The 20,944-nt window shown below is 51.7% G+C and overlaps 1 protein-coding gene across 1 annotated transcript; it reads left to right on the forward strand.

The window, feature by feature from the left end:
* Positions 1–500: 500 nt before the first annotated feature.
* On the forward strand, positions 501–20,182 carry rangrf (RAN guanine nucleotide release factor). The gene is made up of 6 exons (XM_072591539.1): positions 501–593; positions 4,043–4,151; positions 10,855–10,971; positions 12,899–13,061; positions 14,000–14,094; positions 18,592–20,182. The coding sequence occupies exons 2-6, from the start codon at positions 4,075–4,077 to the stop codon at positions 18,728–18,730; spliced, it is 591 nt and encodes a 196-aa protein (XP_072447640.1). The 5' UTR covers positions 501–593; positions 4,043–4,074; the 3' UTR covers positions 18,731–20,182.
* Positions 20,183–20,944: the final 762 nt, after the last annotated feature.

The raw sequence follows: 20,944 nt of genomic DNA on the forward strand, positions 1-20,944 counted from the left end.
TAAGGGCCTGTACTGCGCTGTAGTGATATTGGTGTCAGTATGAGTGGTCACGGCGCCAGTATTGTTGCTCATGATTTCACTGATAGAGGTAACAGCAGCAACATTATTATTACTGGTCAGTGTGAGTGTTATTACTGACAGCACCAGTGAACGGGGTCAGGGGTCAGGGGGTCATGGCCGAGGCACTGTCAGTGAGTGTGTTCCTGGTCACTGCCTGAGGCGGGGTTAACCCGCAGGTTAAATCAGCCCCAGCCGCCTCTCCCCGGTTTCACATGGACAACACTTACACTTTCATTACTGCTCTCCGCCATTACTCGCAGTCATCCGGAGCCACTTCGGCTGTTTCCGGTCTACTCACGTTTCGTCATTTCCGGTACCCCTCGGGTAATTCCGCTAACACTCGGTCATTTCCGGTACCCTCTCGGGTGATTCCGATAACACTCGGTCATTTCCGGTACCCTCTCGTGTAATTCCGCTAACACTCGGTCATTTCCGGTACCCTCTCGTGTAATTCCGCGCGCATCGGTCACTTCCGGCACGGATCGGCTACTTCCGGCCTCGCTTCGGTGGGAGAGGGAGCAGGGACGGGAAAGGTGAGGGAGAGAAGGCTGCGGATGGAGTGGTTACACGGGCCGGCGCGGCCGGGGCCCAGGCCCCAGGCCCCAGGCCCCAGGCCCCAGGCCCTGGCCCTGTGCTGTTTGAGGCGGCTCCAGACTGGCGCGAAGCTCCAGTGGTTCACACTGGCCTCAGGATAGTCCTCGTTTGGGGCACGTGGTACTCTCCAGGATTTCCAATGGAGGAGGGGAGACCCCGCCCCCCGTCGGTGGAGACCCCGCCCCCCGTCGGTGGAGACCCCGCCCCCCCCCGTCGGAGGTGACCCCGCCCCCCCCCGTCGGAGGTGACCCCGCCCCCCCCCGTCGGTGGAGACCCCGCCCCCCCCCGGTCGGTGGAGACCCCGCCCCCCCCGGTCGGTGGAGACCCCGCCCCCCCCCGGTCGGTGGAGACCCCGCCCCCCCCGGTCGGTGGAGACCCCGCCCCCCCCGGTCGGTGGAGACCCCGCCCCCCCCGGTCGGTGGAGACCCCGCCCCCCCCGGTCGGTGGAGACCCCGCCCCCCCCGGTCGGTGGAGACCCCGCCCCCCCCGGTCGGTGGAGACCCCGCCCCCCCCGGTCGGTGGAGACCCCGCCCCCCCCGGTCAGTGGAGACCCCGCCCCCCCGTCAGTGGAGACCCCGCCCCCTGCTAGTAGGGTTCATGTCCCCTGGAGTGCCCTGTTCCAACAGAGTGCCCAGCTCCTGAGCCCCCAATGGCCCTAGCCTTGGAGCACTAATTGCTGGTCGAGCCCCCGTCCCCTGGAGCCCTCACTGTCTGTGCTGCCCAACCAACCTCTGCCTCCTCCCAAGTGAGAGTCACTACCAGTGGACCTCACTCCAACACTGGCCCGTTTCTGATCGATACTTATCCCAATGAGAGTCACAGTTGCTGAGACTCAATGTCTGTTGCTCCGAGTGCTCCCGTGCAAATCATGTCTGTGTCCCAACCTCGACTCTCAGTGCCATGGGAACCCACCGTATTCCAGTGATAATCAATGTCAAGGGAAACTTATGTGAACGTGAATAATGAGAGGGAGCTTTACTCTATCTAACCTAATACTGTCCATGTCCGTGCAGTGCAAATACCACGGGGCAGTGTCAAGGGAACGTGGCCTTTGATTAAATGAGTAGAGGCAGCTTGACGTTTCAGTTCAGAAGAGTTGAGGGAGTTTTATTCTGTATCTGACCCAATGCTGTCCATGTCCTGGGGGTGTTTGATAGGGACAATCTCCAGGAGAACGTGAGGACTGCAGATGCTGGAGATCAGAGCTGAAAATGTGTTGCTGGAAAAGCGCAGCAGGTCAGGCAGCATCCCAGGAGCAGGAGAATCAACGTTTCGGGCATCAGCCCTTCTTCAGGAATGAGGGCTCATGCCCGAAATGTCGATTCACAGGGACAATTGTCTAGGCAGCTTTAATTTTAATTTTAAAATGTAGAGGTATTTTTTCTTACTATGGAACCCCTGATTGTGCCTATCTGGGGAGTGTTTGAGGGAGAGAAAAGTTACCGTCAGTTTAAATGTGTAGAGAAGGCCTTACTTGCTGATTAATAAAGTAGAGGAAGCTTTAATCTGTATGTAACTGTCCCTGTCCTGGGAATATTTGATGGGGATAGTGCAGAGAGCTTTATGTTTGGTTAAGAGTAGAGGCAGATTTATATTGACCCATGTGCTGTGTCTGTCCCAGGCCAGTTGTATAGGGAAATTATAGTTTAAAGAGGATTTAACTTATTTAACCTGTACTGTAACTCGATTGAGCAGTGGATGGGCAAACTGTCTCAGGGACTTTCATTTGAGAGGGAGCTTTATTCTGTATCTAACCTTCTGCTGTCCCTGTCTTGCGAGGTGTTAGATAGGAACAGTTCAGGGATAGGTTCCTTTTCTGTCAATGGGTCAGTTTACATGAGTGGATGGAGCACTATGATCAGCTTAATAGAGTAGAGGGAGCTTTACTCTGTATCTAACCCTGTGCTGTCCCTGTCCTGGGAGTGTTTGATGGGGACAGTGTAGAGGGAGCTTTACTCTGTATCTAACCCTGTGCTGTCCCTGTCCTGGGAGTGTTTGATGGGGACAGTGTAGAGGGAGCTTTACTCTGTATCTAACCCTGTGCTGTCCCTGTCCTGGGAGTGTTTGATGGGGACAGTGTAGAGGGAGCTTTACTCTGTATCTAACCCTGTGCTGTCCCTGTCCTGGGAGTGTTTGATGGGGACAGTGTAGAGGGAGCTTTACTCTGTATCTAACCCTGTGCTGTCCCTGTCCTGGGAGTGTTTGATGGGGACAGTGTAGAGGGAGCTTTACTCTGTATCTAACCCTGTGCTGTCCCTGTCCTGGGAGTGTTTGATGGGGACAGTGTAGAGGGAGCTTTACTCTGTATCTAACCCTGTGCTGTCCCTGTCCTGGGAGTGTTTGATGGGGACAGTGTAGAGGGAGCTTTACTCTGTATCTAACCCTGTGCTGTCCCTGTCCTGGGAGTGTTTGATGGGGACAGTGTAGAGGGAGCTTTACTCTGTATCTAACCCTGTGCTGTCCCTGTCCTGGGAGTGTTTGATGGGGACAGTGTAGAGGGAGCTTTACTCTGTATCTAACCCTGTGCTGTCCCTGTCCTGGGAGTGTTTGATGGGGGACAGTGTAGAGAGAGCTTTACTCTGTATCTAACCCTGTGCTGTCCCTGTCCCTGGGAGTGTTTGATGGGGGACAGTGTAGAGGGAGCTTTACTCTGTATCTAACCCCGTGCTGTCCCTGTCCTGGGAGTGTTTGATGGGGGACAGTGTAGAGGGAGCTTTACTCTGTATCTAACCCCGTGCTGTCCCTGTCCTGGGAGTGTTTGATGGGGGACAGTGTAGAGGGAGCTTTACTCTGTATCTAACCCTGTGCTGTCCCTGTCCCTGGGAGTGTTTGATGGGGGACAGTGTAGAGGGAGCTTTACTCTGTATCTAACCCCGTGCTGTCCCTGTCCTGGGAGTGTTTGATGGGGACAGTGTAGAGAGAGCTTTACTCTGTATCTAACCCCGTGCTGTCCCTGTCCCTGGGAGTGTTTGATAGGGGACAGTGTAGAGAGAGCTTTACTCTGTATCTAACCCCGTGCTGTCCCTGTCCTGGGAGTGTTTGATAGGGGACAGTGTAGAGGGAGTTTTACTCTGTATCTAACCCCGTGCTGTCCCTGTCCTGGGAGTGTTTGATGGGGACAGTGTAGAGAGAGCTTTACTCTGTATCTAACCCCGTGCTGTCCCTGTCCCTGGGAGTGTTTGATGGGGGACAGTGTAGAGGGAGCTTTACTCTGTATCTAACCCCGTGCTGTCCCTGTCCTGGGAGTGTTTGATGGGGACAGTGTAGAGAGAGCTTTACTCTGTATCTAACCCCGTGCTGTCCCTGTCCCTGGGAGTGTTTGATAGGGGACAGTGTAGAGGGAGCTTTACTCTGTATCTAACCCCGTGCTGTCCCTGTCTCTCTTCAGTGATACATTGTGTGGAACCAGTTATCGTGGTGATGAACAGTAACACGCCTCATCCACTGTTTGGAGGCTCCTTCGCAGCAATTATCCCCCCTCACTCAGTCGATGTCAGGTAAGCAAGGAGTTCGTTCCCTGTCGGTTAGCGTATTATAGTCATAGAGATGTACAGCATGGAAACAGACCCTTCGGTCCAACCCGTCCATGCCGACCAGATATCCCAACCCAATCTAGTCCCACCTGCCAGCACCCGGCCCATATCCCTCCAAACCCTTCCTATTCATATACCCATCCAGATGCCTCTTAAATGTTGTAATTGTACCAGCCTCCACCACATCCTCTGGCAGCTCATTCCATACACGTACCATCCTCTGTGTGAAAAAGTTGCCCCTTAGGCCCCTTTTATATCTTTCCCCTCTCACCCTAAACCTATGCCCTCTAGTTCTGGACTCCCCCACCCCAGGGAAAAGACTTTGTCTATTTACCCTATCCATGCCCCTCATAATTTTGTAAACCTCTATAAGGTCACCCCTCAGCCTCCGACGCTCCAGGGAAAACAGCCCCAGCCTGTTCAGCCTCTCCCTGTAGATCAAATCCTCCGACCCTGGCAACATCCTTGTAAATCTTTTCTGAACCCTTTCAAGTTTCACAACATCTTTCTGATAGGAAGGAGACCAGAATTACACACAATATTCCAACAGTGGCCTAACCAATGTCCTGTACAGCCGCAACGTGACCTCCCAACTCCTGTACTCAATACTCTGACCAATAAAGGAAAGCATACCAAACGCCTTCTTCACTATCCTATCTACCTGCGACTCCACTTTCAAGGAGCTATGAACCTGCACTCCAAGGTCTCTTTGTTCAGCAACACTCCCCAGGACCTTACCATTAAGTGTATAAGTCCTGCTAAGATTTGCTTTCCCAAAATGCAGCACCTCGCATTTATCTGAATTAAACTCCATCTGCCACTTCTCAGCCCATTGGCCCATCTGATCAAGATCCTGCTGTAACCCTCTTCGCTGTCCACTGCGGTCAGTAAGCAAGACTTTTTTCATATTTGCTGCCTATCCCTCATTGCCCAGAGAGCAGTTAAAAGTCAGCAACGTTATTGTGGAGTCCTGTGCAGCCAAGACCAGGTTTCCCTCTCTGAGAACTCAATATTAACATGAAAGAGATCCATTTAAAAGGCTGTTAACAACAGTGACGAAGCTGTTCTTCAATCGATCCATGCGTGGATCCAAACTTTGATATCATCTGCCCAACAGAAGAGGGTGGAAGAAAGTATAATTGGAGTGGGAAGAGTCTTTGAGTATGTCGGTTGCTTTCCCAAGGCAGAGGGAGGTAGGGAGGAAATGGAAGCCTGGTTTGCTAGATGGACTGGGCTGTGTTCACAACTCACTGTAGTGTTCACAACTCGCTGTGTTCACAACTTGCTGTGGTGTTCACAACTTGCTGTGGTGTTCACAACTTGCTGTGGTGTTCACAACTCGCTATGGTGTTCACAACTCGCTGTAGTATTCACAACTCACTGTAGTATTCACAACTCACTGTATTCACAACTTGCTGTGTTCACAACTCGCTATGGTGTTCACAACTCGCTATGGTGTTCACAACTCGCTGTGTTCACAACTCGCTGTAGTGTTCACAACTCGCTGTAGTGTTCACAACTCACTATATTCACTACTCACTGTAATGTTCCCAACTTGCTGTGTTCACAACTCGCTGTGTTCACAACTCGCTGTAGTGTTCACAACTTGCTGTGTTCACAACTCACAGTAGTATTCACAACTCGCTGTATTCACAACTCGCTGTCGTGTTCACAACTCGCTGTCGTGTTCACAACTCACTATATTCACTACTCACTGTAATGTTCCCAACTTGCTGTGTTCCCAACTTGCTGTGTTCCCAACTTGCTGTGTTCCCAACTTGCTGTAGTGTTCACAACTTGCTGTGTTCACAACTCACAGTAGTGTTCACAACTCACAGTAGTGTTCACAACTCACAGTAGTGTTCACAACTCGCTGTATTCACAACTCGCTGTATTCACAACTCGCTGTCGTGTTCACAACTCGCTGTCGTGTTCACAACTCGCTGTCGTGTTCACAACTCACTATATTCACTACTCACTGTAATGTTCCCAACTTGCTGTGTTCACAACTCGCTGTGTTCACAACTCGCTGTAGTGTTCACAACTCGCTGTGTTAACAACTCGCTGTAGGGTTCACTACTTGCTGTGTTCACAACTCACTGTTGTGTTCACAACTCGCCGTGTTCACAACTTGCTATAGCGTTCACAACTCACTGTAGTGTTCATAACTCGCCGTGTTCACAACTTGCTATAGTGTTCACAACTCACTGTAGTGTTCACAACCCGCTGTGTTCACAACTCGCTGTCGTGTTCACGACTCGCTGTAGTGTTCACAACTTGCTGTGTTCACAACTCACAGTAGTGTTCACAACTCACTGTATTCACAACTCGCTGTCGTGTTCACAACTCGCTGTCGTGTTCACAACTTGCTGTGTTCACAACTCGCTGTAGTGTTCACAACTCACTATTCACAACTTGCTGTGTTCACAACTCGCTGTAGTGTTCACAACTCGCTGTAGTGTTCACAACCCGCTGTGTTTACTACTTGCTGTGTTCACAACTCGCTGTAGTGTTCACAACTCGCTGTAGTGTTCACAACTCGCTGTAGTGTTCACAACCCGCTGTGTTTACTACTTGCTGTGTTCACAACTCACTGTAGTGTTCACAACTTGCCGTGTTCACAACTCACTGTGTTCACAACTCAGTGTTCACAACTCGCTGTAGTGTTCACAACTCGCTGTAGTGTTCACAACCCGCTGTATTTACAACTCACTGTGCTGTTCTCAACTCGCCGTAGTGTTCACAACTCGCCGTAGTGTTCACAACTCGCCGTAGTGTTCACAACTCGCCGTAGTGTTCACAACTTGCTCTAGTGTTCACAACTCACTGTAGTGTTCACAACCCGCTGTGTTTACTACTTGCTGTGTTCACAACTCACTGTGCTGTTCTCAACTCGCTGTAGTGTTCACAACTCGCTGTAGTGTTCACAACTCGCTGTAGTGTTCACAACTTGCTGTGTTCACAACTCGCTGTAGTGTTCACAACTCGCTGTGGTGTTCACAACTCGCTGTGGTGTTCACAACTCGCTGTAGTGTTCACAACTTGCTGTGTTCACAACTCGCTGTAGTGTTCACAACTTGCTGTAGTGTTCACAACTTGCTGTAGTTTCTTGCAGTCTTGGGAAGAGCAGTGATTAGATTAGATTAGATTCCCTACAGTGTGGAAACAGGCCCTTCGGCCCAACAAGTCCATACTGACCCTCCGAAGAGCAACCCATCCAGAACCATTCCCCTACATTTACCCCTTCACCTAACACTACGGGTAATTTAACATGGCCAATTCACCTGACCTGCACATCTTTGGACTGTGGGAGGAAACCGGAACACCCGGAGGAAACCCACACGGACACAGGGAGAACGTGCAAACTCACACATTTGCCTGAGGCGGGAATCAAACCCGGGTCTCTGGCGCTGTGAGGCAGCAGTGCTAACCACTGTGCCACCGTGCCGCCATGATGTAGTCAGATAAGGTGCTTTCTGTGGTGCGTCTGTAAACACTTGTACAGACATGCCAAATTTCGTTGGCCTCCTCAGGAAGTGAAAGTATGGCTGTACCCTCAACATGGAGGGGCCAGAAGTTCCCCACCACACCCAAACACCCCACTCCTGACCTTTCTGTGTCAGCCACAAGCTGATGACCCTGAACACCCGGCTGAGTGACCTTTTGCATCACACTGACCTCGGCCTGCCCACGTTCCGTCTGTCGGCGGTGACTCTGGTGGGTGTCAGCCTGTCTTTCCTTCGGCTCGGTTTGCACCTCAGTGCTTGGCTGGTGACCTGTGGAGGGCACCACAGCACAAGCTGATCTGCTGCCTACCACTGCCTCAGACAGGGACGAAACGGGTTGTTGAATTACAATTGTCACATCGCAGGCGCAGTGGGGACTGTGTGGTTAATATGCAAATATAGCCACGGGGTTCAGGCAGAAACACCCCTCACCCATCAGTCAGTCCCAGTTTGAGGCTGGGGCTCTCGTAGAACAGAGAAAAGTACAGCACAGAACAGGCCCTTTGGCCCACGATGTTGTGCTGAGGTTTAATCCTAATGTAAAATATAGTAACTTAACCTACGCACCCCTCAACTCCCTGTTATCCATGTGCATGTCCAGCAGTCACTTAACTGTCCCCAATGACCACAGCTGGCAACACATTCCATGCATTCACAACTCTCTAGGTAAAGAACCTACCTCTGACGTCTCCTTTATACCTTCCTCCTAACATCATCAAATTATGACTTCTCGTACCAGTCAATCCTGCCCTGGGGAAAGGTCTGTGGCTATTGACTCTATCTATTCCTCTCATTATTTTGTACACCTCGATCAGGTCTCCTCTCTTCCTCCTCTCCAGAGAGAAAAGTCCGAGCTTAGTCAACCTTTCTTCATACGGCAAGCCCTCCAGTCCAGGCAGCATCCTGGTAAACCTTCTTTGCACCCTCTCCAAAGCCTCTGTATCTTTCCCGCAGTAGGGTGACCAGAACTGGACACAATATTCCAAGTGTGGTCTCACCAGGGACTTGTAGAGCTGCAGCAAAACCTCACAGCTCTTATACTCAATCCCCCTGTTAATGAAAGCCAAAACACCACTTGCTTTCTGAACAACTCTATCCACTTGGGTGGCAACTTTGAGGGATCTATGTACTTGCACACCCAGATCCCTCTGTTCCTCCACACTGCCAAGAATCCTGTCTTTAATCCCATATTCAGCACTCAAGTTCGACCTTCCAAAATGCATCCCGGTTGAACTCCATCTGCCATTTCTCAGCCCAGCTCTGCGTCCTGTCTATGTCGCGCTGCAGCCTGCAATAGCCCTCTGTCAGCCAACCAATTCTGAATCCAGATAGCCACATCTCCCTGTATCCCATACTTCCTGACTTTCTGAACGAGCCTACCATGGGGAACCTTATCAAATGCCTTGCTGAAGCCCATATACACCACATCCACTGCTCAACCATCGTTGACCTGTCTTGTCATCCCAGGTGTAACTGCAGCAAAGAGATGTGAACCACAGCAGTGTCTAACCTCCTCCAGGTTTAACTACTAATCCTTATTGGTGTTTCCAAATGCCTGTAACTCACCATCTTACAACAGTCATCTTCTTTGGGTGGGGGGGAGAGCGAAGGAGAATGAGGAAGGTGTTTGGGTAGATTGGTATCCCAGAGGCCCAGGCTAAGGGTACAAGTTTGAGCCCCGCCATGGCAGTTGGTGTAATTTAAATCCAGTGAATAAGTCTGGGATCCATAGCTGGTTTCAGTAAAGGTGACCATTCACTGTCATAAAACCCCCACTCTGGTTCACTAACACTCTTGAGGAAGGGGAATCCACCATGCATCCCTGGTCTGGCCTAAACGTGACTTTAGACCCAAAGCAACATGGTTGACTCTGAACTGCCACCAGTTCAAGGGCAATTGGGGATGGGTAACAAGCAGAGTCATAGAGTCGTACAGCACGGAGACAGGCCCTTCGGCCCACACTGGTCCATGCCGACCAAAATGTCCGTCTACACTAACCCCATTTCCCTGCACAGGGCCCATATCGTTCTAACCCTTTCCTATCCATGTATTTGTCCAAATGCCTTCTAAATGTTGTTTCATATACCCGCCTCAACCAATGTGGACTTCAACAGTTTCCTCATTTCCCCTCCCCCCACCTCACCCCAGTTCCAACCTTCCAGCTCAGCACCGTCCCCATGACTTGTCCGACCTGCCTATCTTCTTTTCCACCTATCCACTCCACCCTCCCCCCCCCTCCCCCCCCCCAACCTATCACCTTCATCCCCTCCCCCATTCACCTATTGTACTCTATGCTACTTTCTCCCCACCCCCACCCTCCTCTCGTTTATCTCTCCACCCTTCAGGCTCTCTGCCTGTATTCCTGATGAAGGGCTTTTGGCCGAAACATCCATTTTACTGCACTTGGATGCTGCTCTTCCAGCACTACTAATCCACTTCCACTGGCAGCTCATTCCATCTGTGTACCACCCTCTGGGTTCAAAAAAAAAAGTTGCCCCCTCCGATTCCCTTTTATTCTTTCCCCTCTCACCTTAACCTGATGGCCTCGAGTCCTCGATTCCCCAACTGAATTCCATCCGCCATTTCTCAGCCCAGCTCTGCACCCTGTCTATGTCTCACTGCAGCCTATCCACCCTATCCATGCCTCTCATGATCTTGCACACCTCTGTAAAGGTCCCCCTTCAGTCTCCTTCGCTCTAAAGAAGAGAGTCCCAGCTTGTCCAACCTCTTCCTGTAACTCAAACCATTGAGTCCTGGCAACTCCCATGTCAATTTCATCTCCACTATTTCCAGTTTAGTAACATCCTTCCTGTAAAATCTCTGAGAGTGCTGTTTAAAGCTGTCAGCCAGGACTCTCTAACTGGACCAGGTCAACAGATGCACTCAGGGATCACTTACTCAATGAGATTCCCCCCTGGCCTCGTTCCAATCGCTACACACCACACCGATTCCCTCAACCTCCAATGCTCAGTTACAGCAATGTCTACTGTCTACAATAACTCACCAAAGGTCCGAAGAGAGTACATTTCAAACCCAATGACTCCATTTCCATCACGAAGGACGAGGGTAGCAGATCCATGGGAGCATTGCCTCCGAGCCATTCACCATCCTGATAGAACTCTGTGGTGGATTTTTAGTTTGGTCTCCGTTTCTTCCCCCAGTGAGATGCGTGAAATCCCCGATAACCAGGAGGTGTTTGTTCACACCGATACAGACCAGAGCATCATCATTGAGCTGTTGGAACACCAGGCTCACGTTGCTGATCAGGAAGCAGCCAGGTCAGTCCAGGCCAGTGACTGCAACAGCAGGACGGGTACCAGCCGGCTCTCAGAGGGGGGGGGGGGGGGGGGGGGGGGGAGGGGAGGGGGGGGGGGCAGCGGGGATTGGGGGGGGGCAGCGGGGATTGGGGTGGTGGGGGCAGGGGGGTGGGGGGGTGGTGGTTGTGGGGGATGTGGGATGGGGGTTGTTGGGGTGGGGGGTGGTGGTTGTGGGGGACGTGGGATGGGGGTTGTTGGCGGGGGCGGGGGGCGTGGTGGTTGTGAGGGTGGAGGACGTGGGATGGGGGTTGTTTGGGTGGGCGGGGGCGTGGTGGTTGTGGGGGTGGGGGATGTGGGATGGGGGTTGTTGGCGGGGGCAGGGGCGTGGTGGTTGTGGGGGTGGGGGATGTGGGATGGGGGTTGTTGGGGTGGGCGGTGTGGTGGTTGTGGGGGTGGAGGGTGTGGGATGGGGGATTGGGCGGTGTGGTGGTTGTGGGGGTGGAGGGTGTGGGATGGGGGGGTGGGGGGTGTGGGATGGGGGGGTGGGGGGTGTGGGATGGGGGTGTTGAGGTGGGGGGTGTGGGATGGGGGTGCTGAGGTGGGGGGTGTGGGATGGGGGTGCTGAGGTGGGGGGTGTGGGATGGGGGTGCTGAGGTGGGGGGTGTGGGATGGGGGTGCTGAGGTGGGGGGTGTGGGATGGGGGTGTTGAGGTGGGGGGTGTGGGGTGGGGGTGCTGAGGTGGGGGGTGTGGGATGGGGGTGCTGAGGTGGGGGGTGTGGGATGGGGGTGCTGAGGTGGGGGGTGTGGGGTGGGGGTGTTGAGGTGGGGGGTGTGGGGTGGGGGTGTTGAGGTGGGGGGTGTGGGATGGGGGTGCTGAGGTGGGGGGTGTGGGATGGGGGTGCTGAGGTGGGGGGTGTGGGATGGGGGTGCTGAGGTGGGGGGTGTGGGATGGGGGTGCTGAGGTGGGGGGTGTGGGATGGGGGTTGTTGGGGTGGGGGTGTGTGATGGTTGTGGGGGTGGGATGGGGGTGTTGGGGTAGTGGTGTGTGATGGGGTGGGTGGTGGGGGGGGTGGGATGGGGGTGTTGGGGTGGGGGCTGTGGTGGTTGTGGGGATGGGGGGGTGGGGGGGGTGTGGTGGTTGTGGGGGTGGGGGGTGTGGGATGGGGTTGTGGGGGTGGGGGGTGTGGTGGTTGTGGGGGTGGGGGGTGTGGGATGGGGGTTGTTGGGGTGGGGGGGGTGGTCGTTGTGAGAGTGGGATGTGTTTGATGGGGGTTGTTGGGGTGGGGGGGTGTGGTGGTTGTGAGGGTGGGGGTGTGGGAGAGGTTGTTGGGGTGGGGGGATGTGGTGGTTGTGGTGGTGTGGGGTTTGGGATGGGGGTTGTTGGGGGAGGAGTGTGGTAGTTGTGGGGGTGGGGGTGTGGGATGGGGGTTGTTGGGGTGGGAGGGTGTGGTGTTTGTGAGGGTGGGGGTGTGGGAGAGGTTGTTGGGGTGGGGGGATGTGGTGGTGGAGTGTGTTGGATGGGGGTTGTTGGGGTGGGGGTGTGTGGGGGGGAGGGTGGGATAGTATGTGGGTGGTGGTGGGTGTGGTGGTGGGGTGGTGATGGGATTAGGGAAGGTAGCTGGTTGAGGGTAGGTGGTGACCGTGGATGCTGGGGGCTGGGACAGGGGATGTGGTTGGTGGTGGTTAGGGGGTGGGAGCTGCAGAGAGTCGGGGGGGGTGGTGGAGGGGGGAGGGAGTGGGAAGCTGTGCCTGGAATTGGCTGGGAGCAGGATGAACGCCTGTGGGACTAACAGCAACAGCATTGAAAAGGCAAACAGTTTAAAGATGCAATTTTAATCCTTCCGGATGGCTCTTGCCGAACCGGGATTGGCTGGGATTCTCTCTTGCTGTGCCGGCTATATAAATGCAGGTTGTTGCTGGCGATTCAGCACTACTTTGTGTTTGTCAGGTACCACTTTGCTGACCTCGCGGGCAGTAACGATGCGACGGGCGTGGACGGTGCAGAGATTCTGAGCGTGGAACCCGTCAGCAGTGAGCAGCTTACACTGCAAGACCCCAGCAGTGCCTGGTTCCTCTCCGGGAGGCAGCAGGTGGCGAAATTCAATGAGGGGGTACGTGGCAGAAAGCCGGCCCACCAGGGATGGATGACCAAATCAGTGGGAGGCACAGTGGCTCAGTGGTTAGCACCCGCAGTGTCAGGGTCCCAGGTTCGATTCCACCCTCGGGCGACTGTCTGTGTGGAGTTTGCACGTTCTCCCCGTGTCTGCGTGGGTTTCCTCCGGGTGCTCCAGTTTCCTCCCACAGTCCAAAGGTGTGTAGGTTAGGGTGGATTGGCCATGCTAAATTACCCATAGTGTTCAGGGATGTGTAGGTTAGGGGGGATCGGCCGTGCTAAATTACCCCATAGTGTTCAGGGATGTGTAGGTTAGGGTGGATTGGTCATGTTAAATTACCCATAGTGTTAGGTGCATTTATCAGGGGGTAAATATAGGGTAGGGGGGTGCGTCAGTGTGGGTTACTGTTCGGAGGGTCGGTGTGGACTTGTTGGGCCAAAGGGCCTGTGTCCATATGGTAGGGCATCTATCTAATTTTTTTAAAAAAAGAGGGATGTTTGAAAGGAGGTGTTGGGGGGGGGGGTGCGCACAGGGAGCTGAAGGTCCAACTGCAAATGGTGGAGTCATTAAAACTGTGGAGGTGCTAAAGGCTGGGATTGAAGGTGGGCAGGGAGCCTAGAAGGTGTGGGGTCAGAGCTTACAGAGATCAGCTGGAGGTGTGGAAGACGGTGTGGCAACCAGGGATTGGAGGATGAGAATGAGCTTTTATATCAGACACTGCTGGTGCAGAGGCTACGGATGTACAGGGGATCAATGGGACTTGAATAAGTGAGCATGTGGGACAGCAGAGTTTGTGTCGATCTCTGGGCTTGGGAGAGCGTTTTAACATTGAAGTCACTAAGTACAGCTACAGTGACCATCAGGCTACTGTTGGGAACAATGTGATTTGCCTGTTTTGTCTTAATCTACTTCTGTCTTTTTTTATTTTGTAACAGGCTAGGAATACTGTGACAATTCACCTGGCCCTGTTCAGACTCCCACAGTACTCCACGGATATCCTCATTACATTCAACGATCCGACAGTAATCAGGTACTTGATCACTACCTACCTTGGAATGAGAAGGATTGCAGAAGGAACAGAAATCTTTTTTATTGCCCAGAAACCTGTTTCCTTTTCAAGTATTTCTTCCTCTTTCGAAAGTTCCTTTTGAACCTGCTCCCACTGGGTGGCACGGTGGTTAGCACTGCTGCCTCACAGCGCCAGGGACCTGGGTTCGATTCCAGCCTCTGGCGACTGTCTGTGTGGAGTTTGCACATTCTCCCCGTGTCTGCGTGGGTTTCCTCCAGGTGCTCCGGTTTCCTCCCACAGCACCAAAGATGTGCAGGTTAGGGTGGATTGGCCATGCTAAATTGCCCATAGTTTTGGGTAAAAGGGGTAAATGTAGGGGAATGGGTGGGTTGCACTTCAGCGGGTTGGTGTGGACTTGTTGGGCCGAAGGGCCTGTTTCCACACTGTAATGTAAGTAATCTAATCTAATCACTGCACTTTCATAGACCATCGAACAGTACAGCACAGTGCAGGCCCTTCGACCATCAATGTTGTACTGGCCTACTCTAAGATCAGACTAACTGACATACCCTTCATTATACTTCCAATCCATGCACTTATCCAAGAGTTACTTAAATGTCCCTCATGTCTCTGACTCTACTCCCACCGCTGGCAGTGCATTCCACACACCCACCACTCTCTGTGTTAAGAACCTCCCTCTGACATCTCCCCTAAACCTTCCTCCAATCACCTTAAAATTATACCCCCTCGTGATAGCCATTTGCGTCCTGGGGAGAAAGGTCTCTGGCTATCCACTCTATCTATGGCTCTCATCATCTTGTACATGTATATCAGATCAACTCTCATTATTTAGGGTAGTACGGTGGCTCAGTGGTTAGCACTGCTGCCTCACAGCGCCAGGGACTTGGGTTCGATTCCAGCCTCTGGCGACTGTCTGTGTGGAGTTTGCACATTCTCCCCGTGTCTGCGTGTGGGTTTCCTCCAGGGGTGCTCCGGTTTCCTCCCACAGTCCAAAGATGTGCAGGTTCAGGTGGATTGGCCGTGCTAAATTGCCCCCTAGTGTGAGGTACATTAGTCAGTGGCAAATGTAGGGGAATAATGGGTCTGGGTGGGTTGCTCTTCGGAGGGTCGGTGTGGACTTGTTGGGCCAAAGGGCCTGTTTCCACACTGTAGGGAATCTAATCTAATCTTTACAAAAAAAAATTCCTCCAATGAGAAAAGCCCTAGCTCCCTCAGCCTTTCTTCATAACACGCAAAAGAGTCCGGGCCCTTCAGGTGGAATTTGAGGATTCCAGTCGTCCATTGAAGAAGAGAAAGGTGGGGAGGACAGGGTTGCAGATTATCGAACGTCCTCGCCTGATAATCTTCCTTTCACTGAAAAGCAGACAAACTGGCCATTCAGCTGGGTGCTGTCGTTGGGATCTTCCCATGTACTGAGAGCACAGCACATTTGGTTGTGCCAACTCCACAAGGGAAAGGTTGAGCAGGTTGGGACGATACGAGTTGGGGTTCAGAAGAGTGGGAGGCCATCTTGTGTTATGAAGTTGAAGGCGTGTACCTTGGTAACTCACCAAAGCTCCTTAGACAGCACTGTCACGACAGGACGGTGAACCCTTCTGTTATTTAAACCGAACACCCAGACAATCTCACCTCACCTTGTAATCTGTGAAAGTATGATTAGGTTACTTACAGTGTGGAAACAGGCCCTTCGGCCCAACAAGTCCACACCGACCCGCTGAATCGCAACCCACCCAGACCCATTCCCCTACATTTACCCCTTCACCTAACACTAGGGGCAATTTTAGCACGGCCAATCCACCCTGACCTGTGGGAGGAAACCGGAGCAAACCCACACAGACCCGGGGAGAATGTGCAAACTCCACACAGACAGCGCCCGAGGCTGGGATCAAACCCGGGTCCCTGGCGCTGGGAAGCAGCAGTGCTAACCACCGTACCACCCACTATGAGTAACAGAGAACTCCCAACTTCCACTATTTAAGGAAAATAATATCAGTGTATTCCTTAACTCTGATAGTCACCATTAAACAACAACTATTTATAACTCTAAGCCTCTTTTCTTTTAAAGGCACCATATATGCTTCAACTTTGTAAAACCTGTTGAAACGTAAGATTCTGATGGGGGTGGGGGGGTGTTTGATAGGGTGGATGCTGTCCCTGATGGAAGAGAATGGAACTAGGGGACACAGTTTAAAAATAAGGGGTCTCCCATTTAAAATGGGGCTGAACAGGAATTTCAGAAGGTCATTGGCCCAACTTACCCGTACCGTCCCGTTTTCACAAAATGAACTAGTCCCGTTTATCTGCATTTGGACCATATCCCTCGAGATGTTTCTTAAATGACAAAGTTAAACTCACTACTACTACTAGTTCCAGATCCTCACGCCCCTCTGTGGGAAACTGTTACCCCTCTGGACCCTTTTGCCATTACTGTTTGGAATTTTTCCTCCCCCAGAGAACATTGGAGTTTGGGTCATCGAATATACTCAAGGTCGTGTTAGGCAGATTGTTGATTGGTGAGGGAATCAAAGGATACGGAGGGATGTAGAAACCAGGGTAGACCATTTGACCTTTCAACCCTGCTCCGCCATTAAATATGGTCATGGCTTATCCTGTATCTCGGCGTTATATTGCCGCACTCTCTGACCCTTTGATGCCATCAAAATCTAAAAATGTTTCTGTCCCATTCTTGGATATATTCTTGACCTTCTGTGGTAGAGAGTTCCACAGCTTGACTGCCCTTTGAGTGAAGAAATGTTTCTTTGTCTCAGTCCTGAATGGTCTCCCCTGATTCCTGAGATGGTGTCCCCTGGTTCTAGAAAATACAGGCCCAGTTGAACCAGTCTGTCCTTTTGGACAGTGGTGCTTTACCGGGATGTGCTTTATAAATCTCCACTATCTTCCCTCTCTGGCAAATATAACCTCCCAAAACTGTGGTCTCACCAAGGCCCTGTGTAGGTCCAGTTAAGACATCCCTACTTCTGAACTCTGACCCGTTTGCAGTGCAGGCCAAGACACCATTACCTCATTACTTGTTGCACCTACCTGTCTCCTTTCATTGACCGGTGTACAAGAACACCCCTTGTACAGTCACATTTCCCAATCTATCCCAATTAAACAATATTCCTTTCTGTTTTTCGCACCAAAGCGTATAACTCCACATTGAGCCGCATCTGCCATGCATTTCCCCACTTACTCCATCTTGTTTAAACCAGTTTGAACTTCTCTGAACCTGCTTCACAATTCACAATCCCACCTCGTTTTGTGTTACCATCAAACTTGGAAATGTTGCATTTGGTTCTTTCTGGGTCATTCATGTAAATCCGTGTGTAGCTGGAGCCCAGGCACTGACCCCACTGAATGCTACCTGCTGCTCAGAAAATGTCCTATTTATTCCTATTCTTTGGTTCCTGTCTGTCAACACCCAATATAATACACCTTATTGTGTGTGCTTTAACTTGTTCCATGAAACTCACATGAAGGACATTATCAAAATGCTTCTGAAAATCCAAATTTGTCACATCCACTGGTTCTCCCGTATCTATTCTCTGAGTTACATATTCAAAAAATTTCCAGTGGATTTGTTAAGCGTGATTTGCCTTTCATGGCAGACAGGAAAGTGGAATAATGGCCATGATCTAATGGATGGCAGAGCAGGTCCAAGGGGCTGAATGGCCTTCCCCTAATTCAGATGTTGCTATGCTCTAGGGTAAAGTGGAGTCGCAGGTAGATAGGATAGTGAAGGAGGCATTTGGTATGCTTTCCTTTATTGGTCAGAGTATTGAGTACAGGAGTTGGGAGGTCATGTTACGGCTGTACAGGATATTGGTTAGGCCACTGTTGGAATATTGTGTGCAGTTCTGGTCTCCCTGTTGTAGGAAGGATGTTGTGAAACTTGAAAGGGTTCAGAAAAGATTTACAAGGATGTTGCCAGGGTTGGAGGATCTGAGCCACAAGGAGAGGCTGAACAGGCTGGGGCTGTTTTCCCTGGAGCGTCGGAGGCTGAGGGGTGACCTTATAGAGGTTTACAAAATTATGGGGGGGCATGGATAGGATAAATAGACAAAGTCTTTTCCCCTGGGGTGGGGGAGTCCAGAACTAGAGGGTATAGGTTTAGGGTGAGAGGGGAAAGATATAAAAGAGACCTAAGGGGCAACTTTTTCACACAGAGGGTGGTGTGTGTATGGAATGAGCTGCCAGAGGATGTGGTGGAGGCTGGTACAATTGAAACATTTAAGAGGCATTTGGATGGGTATATGAATAGGGAGGGTTTGGAGGGATATGGGCCGGGTGCTGGCAGGTGGGACTAGATTGGGTTGGGATATCTGGTCGGCATGGACGGGTTGGACCGAAGGGTCTGTTTCCGTGTTGCACATCTCTGTGACTCTATTACAGCTACCTGGGGTGTCCAAGCTCTTGGGGATTGTGACAATTCTTGGTGCAGTCATTTTCTTTAACTGTGGCTCTCTCGTTTTTCTCTTTCCCGGTCCCCGTCACTAGTCCTTTCAGCAGTAGCGTGGGTGGGAGCTCTGCACAGGCAGGAGGTTCCTCCGCCAGCGCTGCCCCCCACTGGACCCTGGAGCAGTTCCACACCATCATACAGTCCTTCATGCTCCTGGATCCAACCATCTTCTCCTGAACGCACATGCCTTGTGGTCAGGCCTCACACCGCGGAGACCGCGAGAGTCTCGTTCCTCATCCGCTTGCACACCAATTGAGGCGAACCCTATTGTGGACGGACATGCGGGCGGATTTTGCATCGAGAAAGGATGAGGTATCCGTGCTGCGAGATAGTACAGGCCTGTGTAGGAATAGGAGGAGAACTCTCGGACCCTGTTCGACCTTCCATTGAAATTCATGGCTGGTCTGAGACCTAACTGCCCATACCATCGCTCGCTATTCCTTTACACTTTTGGTCATCAAAAGGAAAATCTCAGATTTAAAAATCAACAATTGACCCTGCATCAGTGATATTTGTGGAAGAGAATTCCAAGTTTTCATCACCTTCACTTTTGTCAAAGTGGTCGCTCCTGACAGGGCTGGATCTCATTTTCACTCTCTGCCTCTGAGTCTGAAGCAATTTCTCCCTCTCCACTGTGTTTGTTTCTCTCGATATCTTGAAAGCTTTGAGGACGCCACCCTTTGTGGAATTTTGAAGATTAAAGACAAGCGAGCAGAAATTAGGCCATTCAGCCCATCCAAATCCGTGAACTGTTGTAATGTTGCTGTGAAAACAACTAATCAGAGCAGTGAATTGTGAAGCCTTGTTTGCAGACTAGTGTCTGTCCATCTGTATTATCATACTTCACTCTGTTTAATCCCTTACTGATGCTTCCCTTGTCCAGTTTTACTTCTCAAAAGGTAAACCGTAAGGGTTCTGATCCCGTCCAGCTCCGACCTTCCCTGTGGGCTGGTGTTTTCACAGACCCTGGCACTTTCCCAATCACCTCAATGCCATTGACCTCAACGCCACCCCCTCCCAGTAGCTCCTTCCTCCTTCACCCCTGTGCCCTTGCTCATGCTACGCCCGGCATCTCGTGCCCGATTCATCTACCACCTGTGTGGCTCTTTGGCAGTGGAGACAGTCACCGTGGCACTGGGCCATGTCCTCACCCAGGAGCCTGTCCGACTCAAGCTGTGCTGAAAGCTGTGTTCTGTCTGGGTACCCCCAGGGCTTGTTAGTAGGCGCACGTGTGTGTGGGGTGGAGGGAGAGGAGAGAGATGCCTATTCCACAGTGTAATGCTTCGCAAACCCATCTCAATCCAGCCCTTTCTCCCCTTCCAGTTGACAGCTGGGTATCTCATGGGTGCCCTCACCACCTTCCTTTGTGGTGCTGAGGAGGTGCACTGTAGACCGCGTGACTACTACCCAGTGAGTCACAGAGTCATAGAGATGTACAGCATGGAAACAGACCCTTCGGCCCAACCCATCCATGCCGACCAGATATCCCAACCCAATCTAGTCCCACCTGCCAGCACCCGGCCCATATCCCTCCAAACCCTTCCTATTCATATACCCATCCAAATGCCTCTTAAATGTTGAAATTGTACCAGCCTCCACCACTTCCTCTGGCAGCTCATTCCATACACGCACCACCCTCTGCGTGAAAAAGTTGCCCCTTAGGTCCCTTTTATATCTTTCCCCTTTCACCCTAAACCTATGCCCTCTAGTTCTGGACTCCCCCACCCCAGGGAAGAGACTTTGTCTATTTACCCTATCCATGCCCCTCATGATTTTATAAACCTCTATAAGGTCACCCCTCAGCCTCCAACACTAGAAGCTAAATGGTTTGAAATTGACCATTTCTGATTCACATCTGGGTTCTTTCCTGGTTTGTTGTAAAGGTTTGAATTATTTGATATGTAAGATATTATTTATTTGCATGGGTTATGTGTGTTGCGAACACAATAAGCTATTTCAGAGGATCAGGCAATTGAATGGTTTGTTACTTGATTGACCAGAGATGGTGTTTAACCACAGAGCAGCGCTGGTGGCCAGAGATGGGGTTAAACCACAGAGCAGCGCTGGTGGGCAGAGATGGGGTTAAATTACAGAGCAGCGCTGGTGCCAGAGATGGTGTTAAACCACAGAGCAGCGCTGGTGCCAGAGATGGTGTTAAACCACAGAGCAGCGCTGGTGGCCAGAGATGGGGTTAAACCACAGAGCAGCGCTGGTGACCAGAGATGGGGTTAAATTACAGAGCAGCGCTGGTGACCAGAGATGGGGTTAAATTACAGAGCAGCGCTGGTGCCAGAGATGGGGTTAAACCACAGAGCAGCGCTGGTGGGCAGAGATGGTGTTAAACCACAGAGCAGCGCTGGTGCCAGAGATGGGGTTAAACCACAGAGCAGC

This window comes from Chiloscyllium punctatum, chromosome 21 (genome assembly GCF_047496795.1).
Source record: "Chiloscyllium punctatum isolate Juve2018m chromosome 21, sChiPun1.3, whole genome shotgun sequence".
NCBI lineage: Eukaryota > Metazoa > Chordata > Chondrichthyes > Orectolobiformes > Hemiscylliidae > Chiloscyllium > Chiloscyllium punctatum.

Coding starts and splice junctions, on each gene's coding strand:
- rangrf (XM_072591539.1), top strand. CDS start 4,075: ATGAACAGTAACACGCCTCATCCACTGTTTGGAGGCTCCTTCGCAGCA. Junction 4,152..10,854: donor CCTCACTCAGTCGATGTCAG/GTAAGCAAGGAG, acceptor TTCTTCCCCCAG/TGAGATGCGTGAAATCCCCG. Junction 14,095..18,591: donor AACGATCCGACAGTAATCAG/GTACTTGATCAC, acceptor CCCCGTCACTAG/TCCTTTCAGCAGTAGCGTGG.